The following is a 16982-nucleotide window of genomic DNA, read 5'->3' on the forward strand; positions in this document are numbered from 1 at the left end:
TCAGTGGCTAATGAATCCAACTAGGAACCATAAGGTTGCGGGTTCAGTCCCTGCCCTTGCTCAGTGGGTCAACGACAGCATTGCTGTGAGCTGTGGTGTAGGTTGCAGACGTGGCTCAGATCCAGCGTTGCTGTGGCTCTGGCGTAGACTGGCGGCTACAGCTCCGATTCGACCCCTAGCCTGGGAACCTCCATATGCCAGGGGTGCAGTCCTAGAAAAGACAAAATGACAAAAAATTTAAAAAAAAAAAGTCGAGAAAATAAGAGAGAAGCAGAAAGAAGCTATTGTGGCTTCAGTACACACATAAATTTTGCTACTTCTAAAAACATGATTTTGTAATTTAGAATTATGTTCATGTATTTTTGCATTACTTAGGGGATCCTAAGCCCAAAAGTGCTGAGAGAACCTCTAAAGATCTTACTTAACCCAGCCAAACAGTAAGTAGAAGTTGCAATCCTAAATACCAATGAGGGTCAAGCCAATGCAGATTAATCAAGACACACAACCCTAACCTGCAGCCATTAAGAAAGCGGGACTGAAGGACGGGGGGGCGGGGGGGGGGATTTACTAGGTGGGAAAGAGAGGGTGAGAGAAAGAGATGGGGGGAAGAATGGCACCCATACTTCTGACTTGGGCATTGGCAGGGTTATTCCCTGAGAGAAGAGGATGCAGGCAAAGGTGTGCATCGGAGGCAACCCACAATGAATGGCATTTTGGATGCTCTAAGTTTGAGACACCTCCAGGCAAGAGGTATGTCTGGGACCCCCGCTGGATGCAGCAGCGGAGAGGAGGAGCCTGCTGGGGGGAAGGCGCAAGGGGGGAACATCAGAGACTGGTGAGGCGCAAGAGGGGACGTCAGGGACTGGCGAGGACTAAGTGCTGTAAAGGGGTCTGAGGAAGGGCCAGAGAGGGAGAAGGACACCCAGAAAGGACCTGGCAGCCTCTGGGGAAGCAGAGGCAGGAGTGTTGAGGGTTGCGCTCAAGAGAGAGGCAAGCCACACAGGGAAGGAAGAGATTTGGCAGCAAAGAGCTTGCTGGGGACCATTTAAGAAAGAGGTGTGACTGCTAAGGGAGGTGACTGGGACAGCGTGGACACATGACTCGAGAAGTTTGCTTGTGATGGAAAAGACAGAGAAAAGCTGCTGGAGACACAGAGATGGGGGCGGGGAAGTGTCCTTTCTCCCTTCCTCCTTCCTTCTTTCCCAGATAAGAGGGACCTAAGGATGTGTAAATGCTGAGGGGGAAAAAAAAAAAAAAAAAAACCAGGAGTTCCCTTTGTGACGCAGAGGTTAACGAGCCCAACTCGTATCCATGAGGTTGCGGGTTTGATCCCTGGCCTTGCTCAGTGGGTTAAGGATCCGGCATTGCCGTGAGCTGTAGTGTAGGTCAAAGATGCTGCTTGGATCCCACATTGCTGTGGCTGTGGCCTAGGCCAGCGGCTGCAGCTCAGATTCAACCCTTAGCCTGGGAACCTCCATATGCTGCGGGTGCGGCCATAAAATGCAAAAAAAAAAAAAAAAAATAGTTGCAGATACAGATGCTCTGGGCTGTCCCAGGGTTGTAGGGGGAGCACAGTGAGCCACAGTCTGAAAGGCCCGCAGGACAAGTGCATCATTAATAATTCCTTTACAGGGCGGAGACCCAGGCAGCTAGAGTTAAGGTCATACAAGTACTAAGGTACTGGGGCCCAGACCTACAATGTGGGTCTCCCAGTTGCTGGTCTTTCTTCCACACCCGGAGTTCTCAATGGGGCCACCCCGGGATGGCGAGGGTGGGGGCCCTCTGTCAGCACCACTGTGGGTGGGCAGTGCTCGGGTATGTGCCCATGGGGACCTGGACACCCTGCAGTTCCCACAACAACCCACAAAAGAGCCCTCCCACATGACTTCAGAACATTCCATCAGGCATTCAGAGAGGTGAAAAGCCCATTTCAGCATCTAGACCCAAACTCCCTTTCTGAAATAAAGACAGAGGAATTTTGCATGGTTTTAACATAGACTGAATTGTCTAGGAATGCCAGCGGAGCGCAAATCAAGGAGATACTGTACTTTATGTTCAGAACTTTACCAAGAGTGGTTCAGCATCTGGGAAAAACACATCAACCTCAGCAGCATCTCTCCTGGTATTCGAGTCACCCACACACCTGTATCTTGTGGGTATTTGTGGCTGTTACATCCTCAGAGATTCTATGAACAGGTTCAAGCATCTGACTCCTTCCTTCTGTTTGCTGTGTGCTTGTGCCCAAGTAATTACATATTAGAATAAGTGATAGTGTATTATAATTAACTTTCCCCTTATTTCTCTTTTATAATACAGTTTAGGCATTATACTGATTTTTAAAAATTGATGTATATAGGTATGCCATATGATCTATGAATTTTATCCGGGGTAATCAGGAGGCATTACAAATATTTACTCAATAAAAAGGGGCACCATCCAAGATCATGCGGCCCTAGAAGCAAAGGAAATTTCAGTGCTGTGGGAAACTGAGGGGTCAACAGAATCAGCATGGCTTCAAATGTTCAATGCAACAGAATACATTCAACAGTCTTTTACAGATATGGACACAAAATTCCTGAATGATGGGTATCTGATGGGATCAACCCATGGGGCTTAAGACAATTCAGGTGGGCATCTTTGGGAAATTTCATTTCTACAATTCACTGAAATTATACTACCCTTGGGCATTTCCCAGCACATAAGGACAACAGATAGAAGACCACACATCATTTGCAGAGCCCAGGGAAATGACAAATGGCTGAATGTCTGGAGGCAAAGATGTGTTTAGAAGAAGTCAAAGAACTAGGTGCCAGGCTTGGTCTGTGGAATATCTTCTTAATGGATGAGAAGATGGGTAAACAGTATGTAAGAGGATGCTTAAGGATATTTATGGAAATGCTATATCACGAGGAATCATAGACAGGAATAGGGATAGGGAAGTGATCCCAGAGGACTGCCAATAGGTTAAAAAGGCAGGCCAGAAATACTTAGGGCTCAGAATCCGAGAGGATTATTTAATGGTAGGGGAAGTGGCCAAAATTCCCAGAGGTGTGCCCATTCCTGCCAAATAGGGACCAAGGGTTAAAAAAAAACAAAACAAAAAAATAAGGTGTCCTTCAGGAGTTTCCATATGGCTCAGCAAGTTAAGGATCCGGTGCTGTCACTGCAGTGGCTTGGGGTCACTTCTATGCTGAGGGTTCAATCCCTGGCCTGGGAAGTCCACATGCCATGGGTGCAGCCAGAAGGAAAAAAAAAAGTCCTTTAATTAAGAGGGGAGAGCTAACTGAGTCATGTGTCCTCCCCATCCGAGGACACCTGGGGACTGGGAAAAATGGAAGGGCACAGCCAGCTGGCTTGGAATGCTAATGCGAAGCTCAAAAAAGGGCTTTCTGAGCCCGACTCTTCCACTAACCCTCACAACACTATTTCCTCTCGGTTTCTTCATCAAAAAATAAACACAACAGAACACTTTGATGCTATCATTGTAAATTTTTCTCTTGTTTTCATGCTCTTCCAGGAGCATTGCACATATACATAAATTCTTAAATGTCAGGTCAAAGTAGCAGTAGGGATTAACAAGCAGATTGACTCTGAAATGAGGAGCTGAAACCTGTCCCAGAAGGAAGTAGGGGCACCTGGCTCACTTAGGCTCCGAAGAAACATCTAGATATAGGAAGTGCATACAGAAACCAGTTTACAAGTCTCTCTGCAGAGCTGACTCAGCCAAGAGGCCAAAGGTGCACCCCCCCCCCCCCAGTATTAAAGTGAAGTGGGACTCCCAAGCAGGTACACCCACCTTGAAGACACACCAGTTCATCCCTGAGAGGCCACAGCAGAAGAGGAAAGTCCTCCGGGTTTAGGAGTCAAGCAGGGAGAGTTCTAGGGTGAGGCAAACGTGACACTTACCTTGGGCATAAAGCTTAAGGAAGTGCCCCAAAGAGCTTAGTAATCAAGATAAATGATATTGTAATGCAATATCTTAAAAACAAACAAACAAACAAACAAACAAAAACGAATTGGCGAACCAAGGTGTGAACTGCTGCTGAACAGGAAGCGGGGCTGGGATTAGGCAAGGTCCTGTGAGGGTCTGTGATGTTAGCACAGTCCCACATACCAAGGACCTATCCCAGCCCCTACTGCCAACAGCACTTCCGGAGAAATACCCCACAGCACCACAATCTCTTATCTAAAGCCTTTGGAATTCAGAATGGTTTCAATTTTTAAAAAAGCAAATATAAGAGTTCCCATCATGGATCAGTGCCAGAAATGAATCTGACCAGCATCCATGAGGACACAGGTTCAATCCCTGGCTTCACGCAGTGCGTTAAGGACCCGGCGTTGCTGTGAGCCGTGGTGTAGGTTGCAGATGCGGCTTGGTTCTGGCAATGCTGTGGCTGTGGCATAGACTGGCAGCTGTAGCTCCGATTAGACCCCTAGCCTGGGAACCTCCATATGCCGCAGGTGTGGCCCTAAAAAGACAAAAATAAAAATAAAAATAAAAATGGTAATGTAGAGCGCATCTAACAGATTATACAATCTCCGTGGCAGGGGCGGGGGCAGCACCCCCAGACACACACCCTCCGCCCAGTCAAGAGACCAGCAGTGGCCTCGTATTTGTCCAGGTCAGGCTTTGCCATCACACAAGTTAAAGAAAAGCTTTTGGGTTTTATATTTGAAACTGCAGAAATAAAAGAGTGTAGGCCTGAATAGCATGACTTTAGGTCTCTTAAGGGAAAAAAAAGGCAGCAGATCGAAACCCCAATGTTTGTTGTAAACGTATGCAGAAGAGAGAACCGCCAATGATCACCCAGAGGAAGGTAATTTCTGAAAGTTGGTCAAGCCCAGAGCAGACTTACAGCATTTCCCATCAGCCAACCAAATACTGCCACTGTGAAATACCACCTGTGTGTAGAAGCCTGTGCAGAGTCCTGAGCTGTCCTGAGACATACAAGACACAGGTCCAGCCCTCAAGAGCTGAAAAGTTAGGGAGGGGTGGGGTCTGGAAGGCAACCACAAATCATCGAATATTAGAAACCGAACGGAGCTAATCCACACCCATACTTTAAGAATAGTGAAACCAAAGTTTGGAGAGGTAGAAGGCCTTGCACAACTTAGCAAGAGGAAGTCAGTGGCAGGGAGACATCAGACTTGGTGCTAACTGCCCTTCACCGCTCTCTGCAAAAAAAGTACATAATAATTGTCAATTTAGTGAGGAAATTACAAGAGGAGTGAAAGATCCCAGCTGAAGTGGTTTGGGTCAAATACACCTTTGGAGCAAAGATGGGTTCTGACTTCTAAAAAGACTTTGATTTGAGGAGGCAGCAAACAGATGAGGGGCCTCCTGGCAGGGAAATAATATGAGGTATGGGGCGGGGAGAGGGGGTGTGTGGCAGGTGAGATGGGCATGTGGATTAGGCTCTGGGGAAAGACAGAGAAGGAGCTGTTGGAAAAGCAGGCAAAGGTGATGCATGGAGAGTTTAAATGCCCGGGGAAGAACCTAAAATTAAGGTCCTAAGTCACCACCTCCCACTCATATGAGTTCTGCCTTCATGACTTACGCTGGCTGCCTACCACCCTTGTAGGAAGAAGCCGAGCACAGGAGTTTAAAAGAACCCACATTGGGGGTCAGATTCTTTCCATTTAAATCCAGGCTCTGCTGCCAACTGTGTGACCTTGGACCAGCTGCTTAACCTCTCTTTGCCTCAGTTTACTCACCTGCAAAAGAGAAATAATACAAGTACCCGCCTTGTGAGAATTACATGGAAGTGTTTCCTGCCCTGAAAACAGCATCTGGCATTATAGGTATTCAATGAATGTTAGTTGTTGTGAACCTTATTATTTTGGTTAAATTTGTAGTTATACCTTATCCTAAGTAGTAATGGCCATGAAATCCCAGGCTGTGGAGTTCCCGTCGTGGCACAGCAGAGACGAATCCAACTAGGAACCATGAGGTTGCGGGTTCCATCCTTGACCTCACTTGTGGGTTGGGGATCCGACGTTGCCTTGGACTGTGGTGTAGGTCGCCTACGCGGTTCGGATCTGGCGTTGTCATGGCTCTGGCGCAGGCCTGTGGCTACAGCTCCGATTACACCCTAGCCTGGGAACCTCCATATGCCGTGGGTGCGGCCCTGAAAAAGACAAAAAAAAAAAAAAAAAAAAAAATCCCAGGCTGTTTGTGACAGTTAGGGTTTGATGATACATATACAACAAGAGGTTAAATCAGAAGCGTTACCCAAGACAGTGGACACAGCATGTCTGATGCTCCCAAGCTGGTGAGTGGGGCTCCAACAGGCAGAAATTTGATATCCAACCCTGGAAACATGATATGTGACCCTGCAACTGGGAGGACAGAGTGGACTGGCATCTGATCACACCTGAGACACCCAAGGTGTGAGAGGCAAGCTGGCCATCTGCTGTGGGCGGAGCCAAGGAAGCTGAGAGAGCTGGGCAGGGGGCAGGAGGCGGGGCCTGCATTCCCAGTTTTCATTGCCTCAAAGGTGAGTGTCTCCTTGGGCCACCAGGGGCCACCTGTAAGAACAGGCGGGCCCGCGATGAGAGCAGGTCTTGTCCAAGAGAGCCACTCAGACAGGCAGAAGGACCTCAGATGCAAGAGGCTGGAGGTGAACCACTGCATTTTAGGGGCTAAGAAAAAAAAAGAGTGAACTAGAGTAAAGGATAATTTGCTCCTTTCAAGACAACTGGAAGTAAACGGATGCACCAGCTGTGGGGGAAGAATCTCTGAGAACCATGCGCACGGCCACAGGAGAGACTCAGCATGAAGTACCTGCCAAGCCCCGGGAGCTGGGAGCTGGCAGACAACAGTGCTGGCCAAGCAAGCCCTTTCCTGTCCCTCTCAGCCCACTGACAAAAGACTGGCTGGATATATTAAGTCCTGAATAGAGACTATGTGACTTAAAGTGACCACAGGACCTTCTACTGCCTAAGAATGACCTGGAAAGTTATGAGGCCTGATGGAGTTTTCCTCCCAGGGCAGGAAAAAAACTAAATCCACGAAATCAACATCAAGGGATAGTGGGAGACAAAATTAAGTTGTGTTATGAGTACATCCCAATGAGTCACGTTTCTTTACACTCATTAGAAACATAGCTATTAAAATGAAATGTTTGTCCCCGTACCAACTAAAATTGTCTCTCACATTCCCAGTGGTATGGTAACTACCGTCAGAAATCACTACTCAGAAGAAAATAAGAATCAAAAGAAATCATACGGCTTAATGATAACTGTTAATGTTTTACTGCACATCTTTTTTGTTTCTCCATCCCTCCATAAACATTAAAAAAAAATAAAAATGGATCATACTATAATAAAAAAAAAAAAAAGAAATCATGGCTCTCGGGAAAACGCGAGACAGGCAGGGACAGAAAAGACTGGTTTGGTAGATTCAATGGGAAGTCATTTGTGCCTCTGCCTTGAATAGGATGAAATTAAAATAGAAGTTGTATCAGTGGAGAGCAGAATCCTTGGACAAATGGCTTGTTCAAGGGGAAATCGAGGCAGCCCGATTTCATGATTGGAAAAGCTGTAACTTCTTGAGTTCCTAGGCTGAACCTAGAGTATGATCTGACTCTCTCAGGTGGAGCTAGGACAGAAGAGGGGGGAACACATACGCCCTGACTCTGAGTCACTTGGAAAGCACCAGCCAAAGTCCCAGGTCCTGCAGCCCTGAGAAGATCCTGGGCTGAACCAGGCCCTGGAATCTGCCAAACCCAAGTGTAGTATGTAAGACATACGCTGATGCACAGCTTCCCTGCTGCCTTCACTTGGGGACAGTCAGAGGATGAGAAGGGTGTGAAGATTAAGTTTTAAGAGAAGATGTAAGGGGTGCGCCCCATGGTTTAGGCGATGGCGAGTATAAGGGTGAACATACACCACCTTTCGGCCCCCCCCATTTAAACCGTCAAAGGAGGAATGACCCGATCTGGTCCCCTGTCACAAGAAGGGACTTGTTCCAGCTGTGGCTTTGTCCCTTAACTTCCAATTTGGCTTCTTTCTCCTTCAACCCCACCTCTGCCCTCTCAGCTCTGACTTCCTATACCTCCAGACCAGCTGAGTTCTTTTCTGAAAAAAGACCAAATCACCCAGATTCCAAGGGATCATCCAAGAATTATTGCTGGAGGGGTTAGAGAATATCTCTTCCAACATTCTTATTTTACAGACAAGGAGACCAAAGGCCCAAGATCTCCTGTCACATGCCCAGAGTCACTAAGCTGAGACAAGAACTCAAGTGCCCTGACCCCGAGCACAATGCTCCATCATACACCTTCATGCTAACTCTTGGTGGCGGCGGCAGTGGTGGTGGAGGCGGCGGCGCAGTGGGGGGCGGGGGGCGGCTCCCCTCCCCCAGACCACCATCTCCACCTTCACTCCTCTTCCACAAACACCTCCAAAGAGGAGGAAAATCCACGGAGTTAACTTGCCTGGAACCAACCAAGATGCAAGAGATGAGGAGCATCTCCACGAACGAGCATCTCCACCTTTGAATGGGGTAATGCATGGCCACCCATACTTTCTCAGAAGAACAGGAGAGCCGGACGCTTGCTATGCTCTGCAGAGTACACCTGGGACCCAGAGTCATAACCAGGGTCTCCATAGCCGGACTCTAACGATGGGCAGGGGAAGGCCCAGAAACTAGGTTGGAGGCCCGGAGTCAAGAATCTACAAAGATAAACTACTATGACGAGTGGAGCAGGGTGACAGAAAGAAAGATGCTGCCCAGAGAGCCTGCTAAGAAAGAGAAAAATTTGGGCGTTCCCATCATGGCTCAGTGGTTAATGAATCCGACTAGGAACCATGAGGTTGCGGGTTCGATCCCTGGCCTTGCTCAGTGGGTTAAGGATCCGGTGTTGCCGTGAGCTGTGCTGTAGGTCGCAGACGCTGCTCAGATCTGGTGTTGCTGTGGCTCTGGCATAGGCCAGCAGCTACAGCTCTGATTAGACCCCTAGCCTGGGAACCTCCATATGCCGCTGGAGCAGCTCTAGGAAAGGCAAAAAGACAGAAAGAAAAAAAAAAAGAGAGAGAGAGAGAGAGAAAGAGAAAAATTTGGCAGCCAAGTGAAATGGGGTTTATGAGATACATTCCTGTGCCAAGCAGAAAGTTTGGTCCTCTTAGAGCAACTCCCAGGCCATCGGACTGCTTCCCCAATGCAGGGTACTGACCTGTCTCTTCTTCCCGAACATTCGTCAGGATGTCATTTTCCAAATGAGAATCTCCACTTCTATCTCCTTTTAACTAGCTGTGTTTAAGCCATACCAGCTCTCCTTCTTATAGTTTAACTAATACCGCCTCCACTTGTACCTTCTCCCCAGCATTTGTTCCACCACACGATCCAAGGCTATAGAACGTGATGGAATCAGATAGATCTCGGTTCAAATTCCAACTTGGACACTTGCTAGCTGTGTGACACGCACAATGACTTTATCTTTCAGAGCCTTGGTTTTTCTAGCTCTGAAATGGAGATAAGTAAAAGCCGTCTGATTGCTATAAGAGGAGAAACCTAACAAGTGCTTAGCCCGATGCTTGCATATCATAAGTATTCAATAAACAGCAGCTGTCGTTATCACTGAAGCCAGGTGAAGCTCCACGTGTGGCATGAAATCTCAAAGGGCTGAGATGGGCTGTCCAAGGTCACACACAAGAGTCAGGGAGGGATCCCAGATTTCCCAATCCCAGAAGCCTTTGCCAACCATCAGCTCCTACTCAAACGGCAGCACTGCCCTATGATAGCAATCTGGTTATCTGATCATGTCCAAGTTACCACAACTGATGATTTAATAGGTCCTCACCATGTGCTAGGAACTGGGAAGGCCACATGAAAGCTTTAAGGCGTCTATAGATGAGCCTCGGAAGGTCATTTCTTTGTTTGTGGTAGGCAAAAACACAATGACAAAACCAGAGTCTGGGGGAAAATAAGAAGTCTGGAGGCACAGTGTATGTTGTCAAGTGGTGACAATATTTCTTGTCCATGTTTGTTTTTAGAAGGTAGATGAAAGTAAGACCAATGTCCTGGCTGCCTTATTCCTGGTTGAGAAAGGCTTTTTCTATTGGGGACTGGAGACTCAATGGGGCCTGGCCAAGGACAGCTATGAAAAAGAAGATGGGGCTCGCAGTGGGCTAAAAATAGCAATGGTGAGGACCATTGCTCTAAAGAACTGCAGTATTTTCTGCAAGGTGGGCTTCTTTCTGTACCAGGACCTGTCCCTCCACTGACAGTGAAAGCAACGAAACCAGGCAGCCTCACGTTTTCTCTTGAAGCATGAATCACCCCTCAGAATTCCAGAAAAGAATCCTCTCTTTGTGGCCCTTCAGTACCCTTCTTGGCCAGCATCCCTAGCTCCTCGGGGCTGGTGTCAAGGCCTTAGGAAAACTCAGGGTGAGTGACCTTTCTGATGGAAATGGGCTATTCCAGAAACTCATGTGACAGGAGTGCCTCTTAAAAACCGAAAGGAAACAATGAATGAATGAACCAGCTAGAGGAGGCCTTCGTCATTCAAGTCCAACTGCAAAAGCCGTCAGAAATAGCTAATGCAGTGTGTCCTGAATGCAGGGGCTTCTGAGGTGGAAAGGAATGGTGGCAGGAAAAGCCCTCTCCAATTACACCCTGGATCTCCCTACAGTAAGTTAAGATTTGACAATGCAAATCTAATTTTTTTTTTTTAACTGCCATGCTTCTAGTGGGTGGAACAGCAGAAATGAGCAATCTGAGGACCCAGGTCCTGCCCATATAGACTGTCTACCCTAATTCCAAGGATGCTGTCCCTTCTACAACACCAGCCACACCGGGAACCAGGAACCCTGAAAGGATCTCAAACTCCCTGTCGGGGAGCCGGCGAAGCAAAGGACAACGGGGAGCTGGATGTTCAGAACCAAGAAGTGGCAATGACTTCAGTTACTCCTCAAATTGCCAGACTGGGTAATGACCAACCCTAAAGGTAGAAGGATCAACATAGAATTTCCCATCGTGGCACAGTGGTTAACAAATATGACTAGGAACCATGAGGTTGCGGGTTCGGTCCCTGCCCTTGCTCAGTGGGTGAACGATCTGGCGTTGCCGTGAGCTGCGGTGTAGGTTGCAGACGCGGCTCGGATCCCACGTTGCTGTGGCTCTGGTGTAGGCCAGTGGCTACAGCTCCGATTCGACCCCTAGCCTGGGAACCTCCATATGCCGAGGGAGCAGCCCAAAGAAATAGCAAAAAGACCAAAAAAATTAATTAATTAATTAATTAAAAAAAAAAAAAGAAGCATCAACATCAATGGAAAGGAACCTTTCACAACCATCCTCTGAGGGAGCAGGGGGCCGATATCACTCACTCTGTGACCTCAACCCCGCTAAATATGTATAGAAGGGAACTGATGTGGAAATGGATGCTGAAGACAGACGTTGAGTGAAGGAGCATGGGAGTCCTCACCTGCACGATGGAGGTGAGCAAAGGGGAGGGAGCAGACTCTTGTTATCTGGGAATGTGATAGATTCCTCATCCAGCCACAGTGCTCTCTATGGAGGTGAGCTGCAGGGGTGAAAGCCCGTCTTTTCCTTGAATCGAAGCGGTATCGCACACCCCACAGCTCCAAGTCTGAGGCACATGTACATTTGATGGCAAACATATGGGTAGCTAAATTCTATCAGTGCATCTGTATCTCATAAGGAAAAAGTGGAACCAGTGCGTCTCCTCTGGTATATGATTCTAAACCCTGAAATCCCAGGAAAGGAAAACTTTCCCAGCACAGATATTCACACACACCTTAGCCAGTGTGTTAACGCTCAGTGTGACTCAGTTTCCCTCAATGGAAGCCACAGTCCAAAAAGTGCCACCTCTTAGCCCTTCCCCAGAAATCAGCTTGCAGTGTACTTTTCAAACACAAAGCCTCTGATGTCTCAGAGGTGGTGGCAGAGTAAGCAGAAGACCTGGGTGCCAGCAAGGCTGAGTTTCTTCCTGCTCAGAGCATCAGGATCCCTTCTGACACTCCCTCCCAGCAGGTGTTGCTGCAAAGGGACCTGAGAGTCTGCCAGGTCAGAAATTATCCACACCTTAAAAGAAATGTTCCCGGAAAAAGGAAAAAACAACAACAACAAAAAACCCAACTGCCTTGTCTGTAAATTAGGGGTGGTAAGGAGGGCAGAGGAAAGTAAAGAGATACAAATTTGAAAACAGGCTGTGCCAGGGTTAGATTTCTCTTCTCTCAAGGACAGCCAGATCTGATATGACTGCTGATAAGGCCCAGCAGCTTCACTTTCCTGCCCTTACCCAGGACTCAACGTATAAGAGCGTCCCCTCATCATCAGAGATCCTTCTCAGAGCTTGGAGGGTGACCACGCCTGAGATGCCGGCTGTGACACTGTCTACCAGGGAAAATCCTATTGGGAAGGAGCTCTAAGGCGTCTGGGGAGCAAAGGCAGACAGCATACTTGCCGCCCTGCGCTGCCCACTAGTGCCTTTCTGCCTAAAAACTACACTTTTAAAACCAACACTGTGCTTTCCCGATCACTCATGCTGTAATGCAGCCCTTTCCCGCAAAACAACACCTTTCTACAACACGTGAATCTGATCCCAGTGAAATAAACACAGTATAAGGCTTCCCAGCTCCTTTGACATCTTTCATTCAAGAACCCAAAGCCCTTAAGTCACTTCATAAATGTAAAAATTCATGCCTCATCACTTTGAAAGGGGAAGTCAGAGGGAGTATCATTTTCCCATTTTATGGTCAGCACATTGCAGGAACATGGAAAAGCCCCTCTCTCACCATCGGAGGTGGGGCGGACAGGCCCCTGTTATCATTATCCTCAGCTGGGGATAAACCCAAAGGCGACCTGAGCCAATAATAACCCGGCCCATTTAAAGAGGAAAGGGTCTTAGAAGTAGGGTTGGTGGTGCTCTCTGGTCTAGCACCTGCACCTGACAGCCACAAGTTCAAGGGTCATAGAGGGCTAAAGTTCAAGGGGTGTATTTTTTCCTGCTATCCCTTACTGGTCCTGGAATTTCCCCCCCTCCAACTTTAAGTGGCCAAAGTCAACACTAAATCAGCCTGTCATTTCCCTCCAAGGACCAGATAAATAAGTTGGTCCAGCCTCTACTGTCTCCCCAGCTACTCATCTCTGTCCCCAAATACAAAGCCTTGGGGAGGAGGGCCAAGCCTCATCTCAGCCCATCCCTTTATGCCTCTAGGGCAAGGGCAAGGGGTCCTGGCAGGCCCACCACCAGCCCAACCACTCCCATCATTAGTTCATTCCCAGGAGCAGAGAGGAGAGTCACCCTGAAGTCCAGCCCTCACTGCCCCCTTGCTTTCGGTCTCCAGAGACGGGCAGCTGTAGGTCTGCCCTGCAACCAGGGGAAAACCTGAATCTCAAAGGGCTGTCTTTTCTAAGAGGAAGAAAGGCAATGGGCAGTCCTGCCACAGGAAAGAAGCTGGTGGTCACATGCAAGCTGGCTCAGAGCGGGTGGCACCTTGTTCTTGGAGACACAAGGTCGGGGACCGGGAACCTGGAAACGGGCCCATTTGTTTTCTAGAGAGAAAGACACTGTATCCCCCACCAGGGAAAGCCATTCAGCCCTCGCCTTGACCCCTCTTCCTGGTTACAGCAAAGAGAAAAGGCCAGGCCTCCTGATGACCCAAGACTGGAGGCCAGAGTAACAGCTCATTTGTTACTGGGTGCTGAGAATGTAGGAGCATTGGTGAGTGGAGCCCCCAGGGTTACACTGGCACAGGTCCCCGGCGTCCTGGGCTTTCCTTCCTGGGAGGGCTTCAAAGGGCATCAGAACAGTCTGCCACCCTAAGCTCTGTACCTCAGGCAACCAAACAAACATACCCTCAAGGAAACTGTGGAGAAAGAGGGACACATAGTCCAGTGAGGGAAGGAAAGGGGATCAGTTTCTGACTGGGCTTAGAAAGAGGGAAAGGAAGACACCCGGGAAAGAGGCCAATATCTCCCTCCCCTTGCTGTAATGGTCCCTATCCCAGCCCCGCATCTCCCACAGAGGACCGGAGATTAGGGTGGGCAGATGCAGAGCTGGCAGCCAGGAGCTGGGCTGGGCCCCCAAGGCACCGACCCGGGGAGGGGTGGACGCCTAGGTGTGTAGTCCACCATCACCTAGTTTTGCCATGCACCCCGGAAAGAGGTCTCATCTTGGCACGGTTCCCTCCCCTTCAGAAAAGTCCTCAGCCCCAAACTCAGGAGGGTCGGTGGCTCCCACTCCCAAGCCTCTCCAGCTTCCACCCAGACTAACGCCCCCTCCGCCCTCTCGAGGCGGCCTCAGGGATGCTCTCGGCTCAGAGGAAGAAGAGGGTGTCAACCTTCCGCTGCCGGAGATCCCCGGCTGGCCCCGTCCCCTGGCATCTCTCCGATGCCCCCTTTGTTTCAGGCGGGGAAAGTTGACAACGTGCACCCCTTCCCCAACACGCCCCCCTGTGCGCCCATCCCCCGCAGGGAATCCAAGACCGAGCGCACCACCTAATCTGCAGCTCGCTCTTGAGCCAGGGCACCGCTTCGAAACCGAAAGCAAAGAGAAAGCGGGATTCAGCAGCGCCCCCAGCCCGGTCGCCGGGGTGCAGGGTCTTCCCCATCACCGCACCATCGCCCGCGCCCCCCGCACTCGGCGTTGTCCGCCCCGCGCGGCCACTTCTCCTTGCGGCGGAAAGGCCTCGTGGCGGGCATCGGGGGCACCTACCGGTGCGGGGCCGGGGCCGCGAGCAGGGGCTGGGCAGGGCCGGCCTCCTGCCCCGCGCAGGTGCGGCCAGGAGTGCTGTCTCCCCTCTCGCTCCAGCTCCTCCTCCCGCGCCGGGACTCCGGGCGCTCTCCTGCGCCGCCTGCTCCCCGCCCCCACGCCGGCGCTCCGGCTCCCCCCGCGCCGCGTTGCCGGCAGTGCCTCCCCCACACCGTTGGCCCTCCTGCACAGCGCTTAGTCCCGCATTGTGTGTCTGCGCCCGCCCTGGGGGCGCTGGGGCCGGGGGGCTGCGGCCGCCGCTGCCCGGCCCGAACAGAGGCGCCGGCGGCGGCGGCGGCAGCGGCGGCGGCGGCGGCACTCACCCATAGTACGGATGCGGTGCAAACTGCACATGCTCGCGTCTGACAGGCGCTCTGCCTCTGGCCCCGCTTAACTCCTTGCTCGCCCGCCGGCCCGCTTGCGCGCCGGGTCCGCTGCCCCGCGGACCCCACCGTCTCCCGCCTCCGGGAGTCGGCAGCGCCCCGGCGCCTGAAAGCGCGGCCTCGATCTGGGCTGCAGCGCAGGTGACTGCAGTGCAGAGTTCTTCCGCCCTCCCCGGCCCCTGCCGCCCAGCCTGCGTTTGAGGTGTCTGCAGGAGCCCGGAGGAGAGGACTAGCTGGCACCCCTTACCTCCCAGCCTGTAGGAGTAGTGCGGTCCGCCTGTACCACGTCCACTGTGGGTATCCTGTGGTTCCCAGCTACCTGAGGGCCACAATTTACAAGGTATTGCAGACCCACTATGTCCCAGCAGCGTGTTCCGTGCCATCCATTCGTTGAAACGGGCCTGCAGGATAGGTTTTATTATCCTCATTTTTTCTTTCTTTCTTTTTCTTTTTTATAGTTTTGATGACCGCACTCACAGCACATGGGAGTTCTCAGGCCAGGAATGAAATCAGAGCGGCAGCTGTGGAAACGCTGGATCGTTTTAACCCACTGCCTAGGCCGGGAATGAACGGGCAGGTCCGAAGCAACCTAAGCCCGAGGCAGTCGGGTTCTTAACCCGGGCTGCCAGGGCGGGAACGTCAAATTATCCCCAATTTTAAGATGGAAAAACTGAGGCTTATGGAAGTTAAGGAATCTGCCTAAGGCAAAGGCTGAACCTCCTTTGTCTTATAACACAAAGATTGAAAAAGAAGATGGTCTTCCTGATGTCAATCTAGATTTTTCTATTGGAAGGTGGAAAATAATGGATGTCATCTAGAAAGTCTGGAGATTCTGGTATGTGAAATTGTGGGAAATCAGTGACAGAGCGCCCTGACTTGAGACAGGCCTCAGGCGGGTCCTAGGTCCTGAAGAAAAGCTGGGCAGGGAGTAGGGATGCAATGAAACCCCTATCCCCACGCAAAGCCTGGGCTGGGCACTGAGCTCAGCAACCAGGAGGACAGGACATCTTTACAATTTAAAATGCTCCCCAGGGAGTTCCCATATTGGCTCAGCGGTTAACGAACCCGACCAGCATCCATGAAGACATGGGTTCAATCCCTGGCCTCACACAGTGGGTTAAGGATCTGGCATTGCCATAAGCTGTGGTGTAGGTTGCAGATGCTGGCTCGGATCCAGCGTCGTTGTGGCTCTGGCGTAGGCTTGCGGCTACAGCTCGGATTGGACCCCTGGCCTGGGAACCTCCCTATGCCCTAAGAAGACAGAATAAAATAAAATGCTCCCTGAGTTATGTCTTTTGTCAATAATCCATCCAGAGGGGGCGCCCTTTCCGAATTCTCACACAGACCCTACGTGTGCCAAGGCCTGATGGGAGAGACCTGATGGCTGTTTCCCTCCTAGCCCTCTCCTTTTTATCACATTCCATCGTGACAAAGGGCTCTCAGAAGCCCAAGGCAGTATGGAATCTTTGAAAAGGAACCTGAAATTCATCCAGCTGGTTTTGCCCCACTCTAAATGAGAAGCTGAGCTGCTCTGGCCTACTCTCTGAACCTAAGCAGAGGCCTAATTGCCTGATGGAGTCATGGGTTTTTCATCCATTTTCTATCCCTGGCCAGGATATTCAAAGATCAGCAAAGGTGCCTTCTAAATTAGAGATGGCCAATGTGGACAAGGAGTTCTAAGCCCGTTCATTTCATACACACCTTGTTCTTGGGCTAGTGGATGGTTCTTCCCAGAAGGAACGCACTGGAGTTTGACACAGGCAGAAGGAGCTATGTTGGGTTTCTCAAACCACTAGAGGAATTACACAGCCATGTGGTGCCAGGGACAAGAGCTCTTGGCTTCCTGAGTTAGTTTCCTCCGCTGAGATGCAGATAATATGGC

The 16982-nt window shown here is 50.2% G+C and overlaps 1 protein-coding gene across 4 annotated transcripts in view; it reads right to left on the reverse strand.

Moving 5' to 3' along the window:
* TMEM229B (transmembrane protein 229B) overlaps positions 1-15587 on the reverse strand; it is a 44320-nt gene extending 28733 nt beyond the window's left edge. For 2 of the 4 annotated variants that reach the window (XM_084969515.1, XM_084969512.1), the window contains exon 1: positions 15041-15247. Coding sequence is in view for 1 of the 4 variants with exons in the window: in XM_084969521.1 (XP_084825647.1) it covers positions 15041-15528 (488 nt within the window). In the remaining 3 variants the exon portion in view is untranslated. Of the gene's footprint in view, positions 1-14681; positions 14812-15040 lie in introns of those variants that run through there. The other 2 variants (XM_084969511.1, XM_084969521.1) reach the window with 2 other exon arrangements.
* Positions 15588-16982: the final 1395 nt, after the last annotated feature.

This window comes from Sus scrofa, chromosome 7 (assembly GCF_054392235.1).
Source record: "Sus scrofa isolate SSC_HxYL_T2T_F1_AM1 chromosome 7, Sscrofa_HxYL_maternal_Yorkshire_Landrace_v2.0, whole genome shotgun sequence".
Classification (NCBI taxonomy): Eukaryota; Metazoa; Chordata; class Mammalia; order Artiodactyla; family Suidae; genus Sus; species Sus scrofa.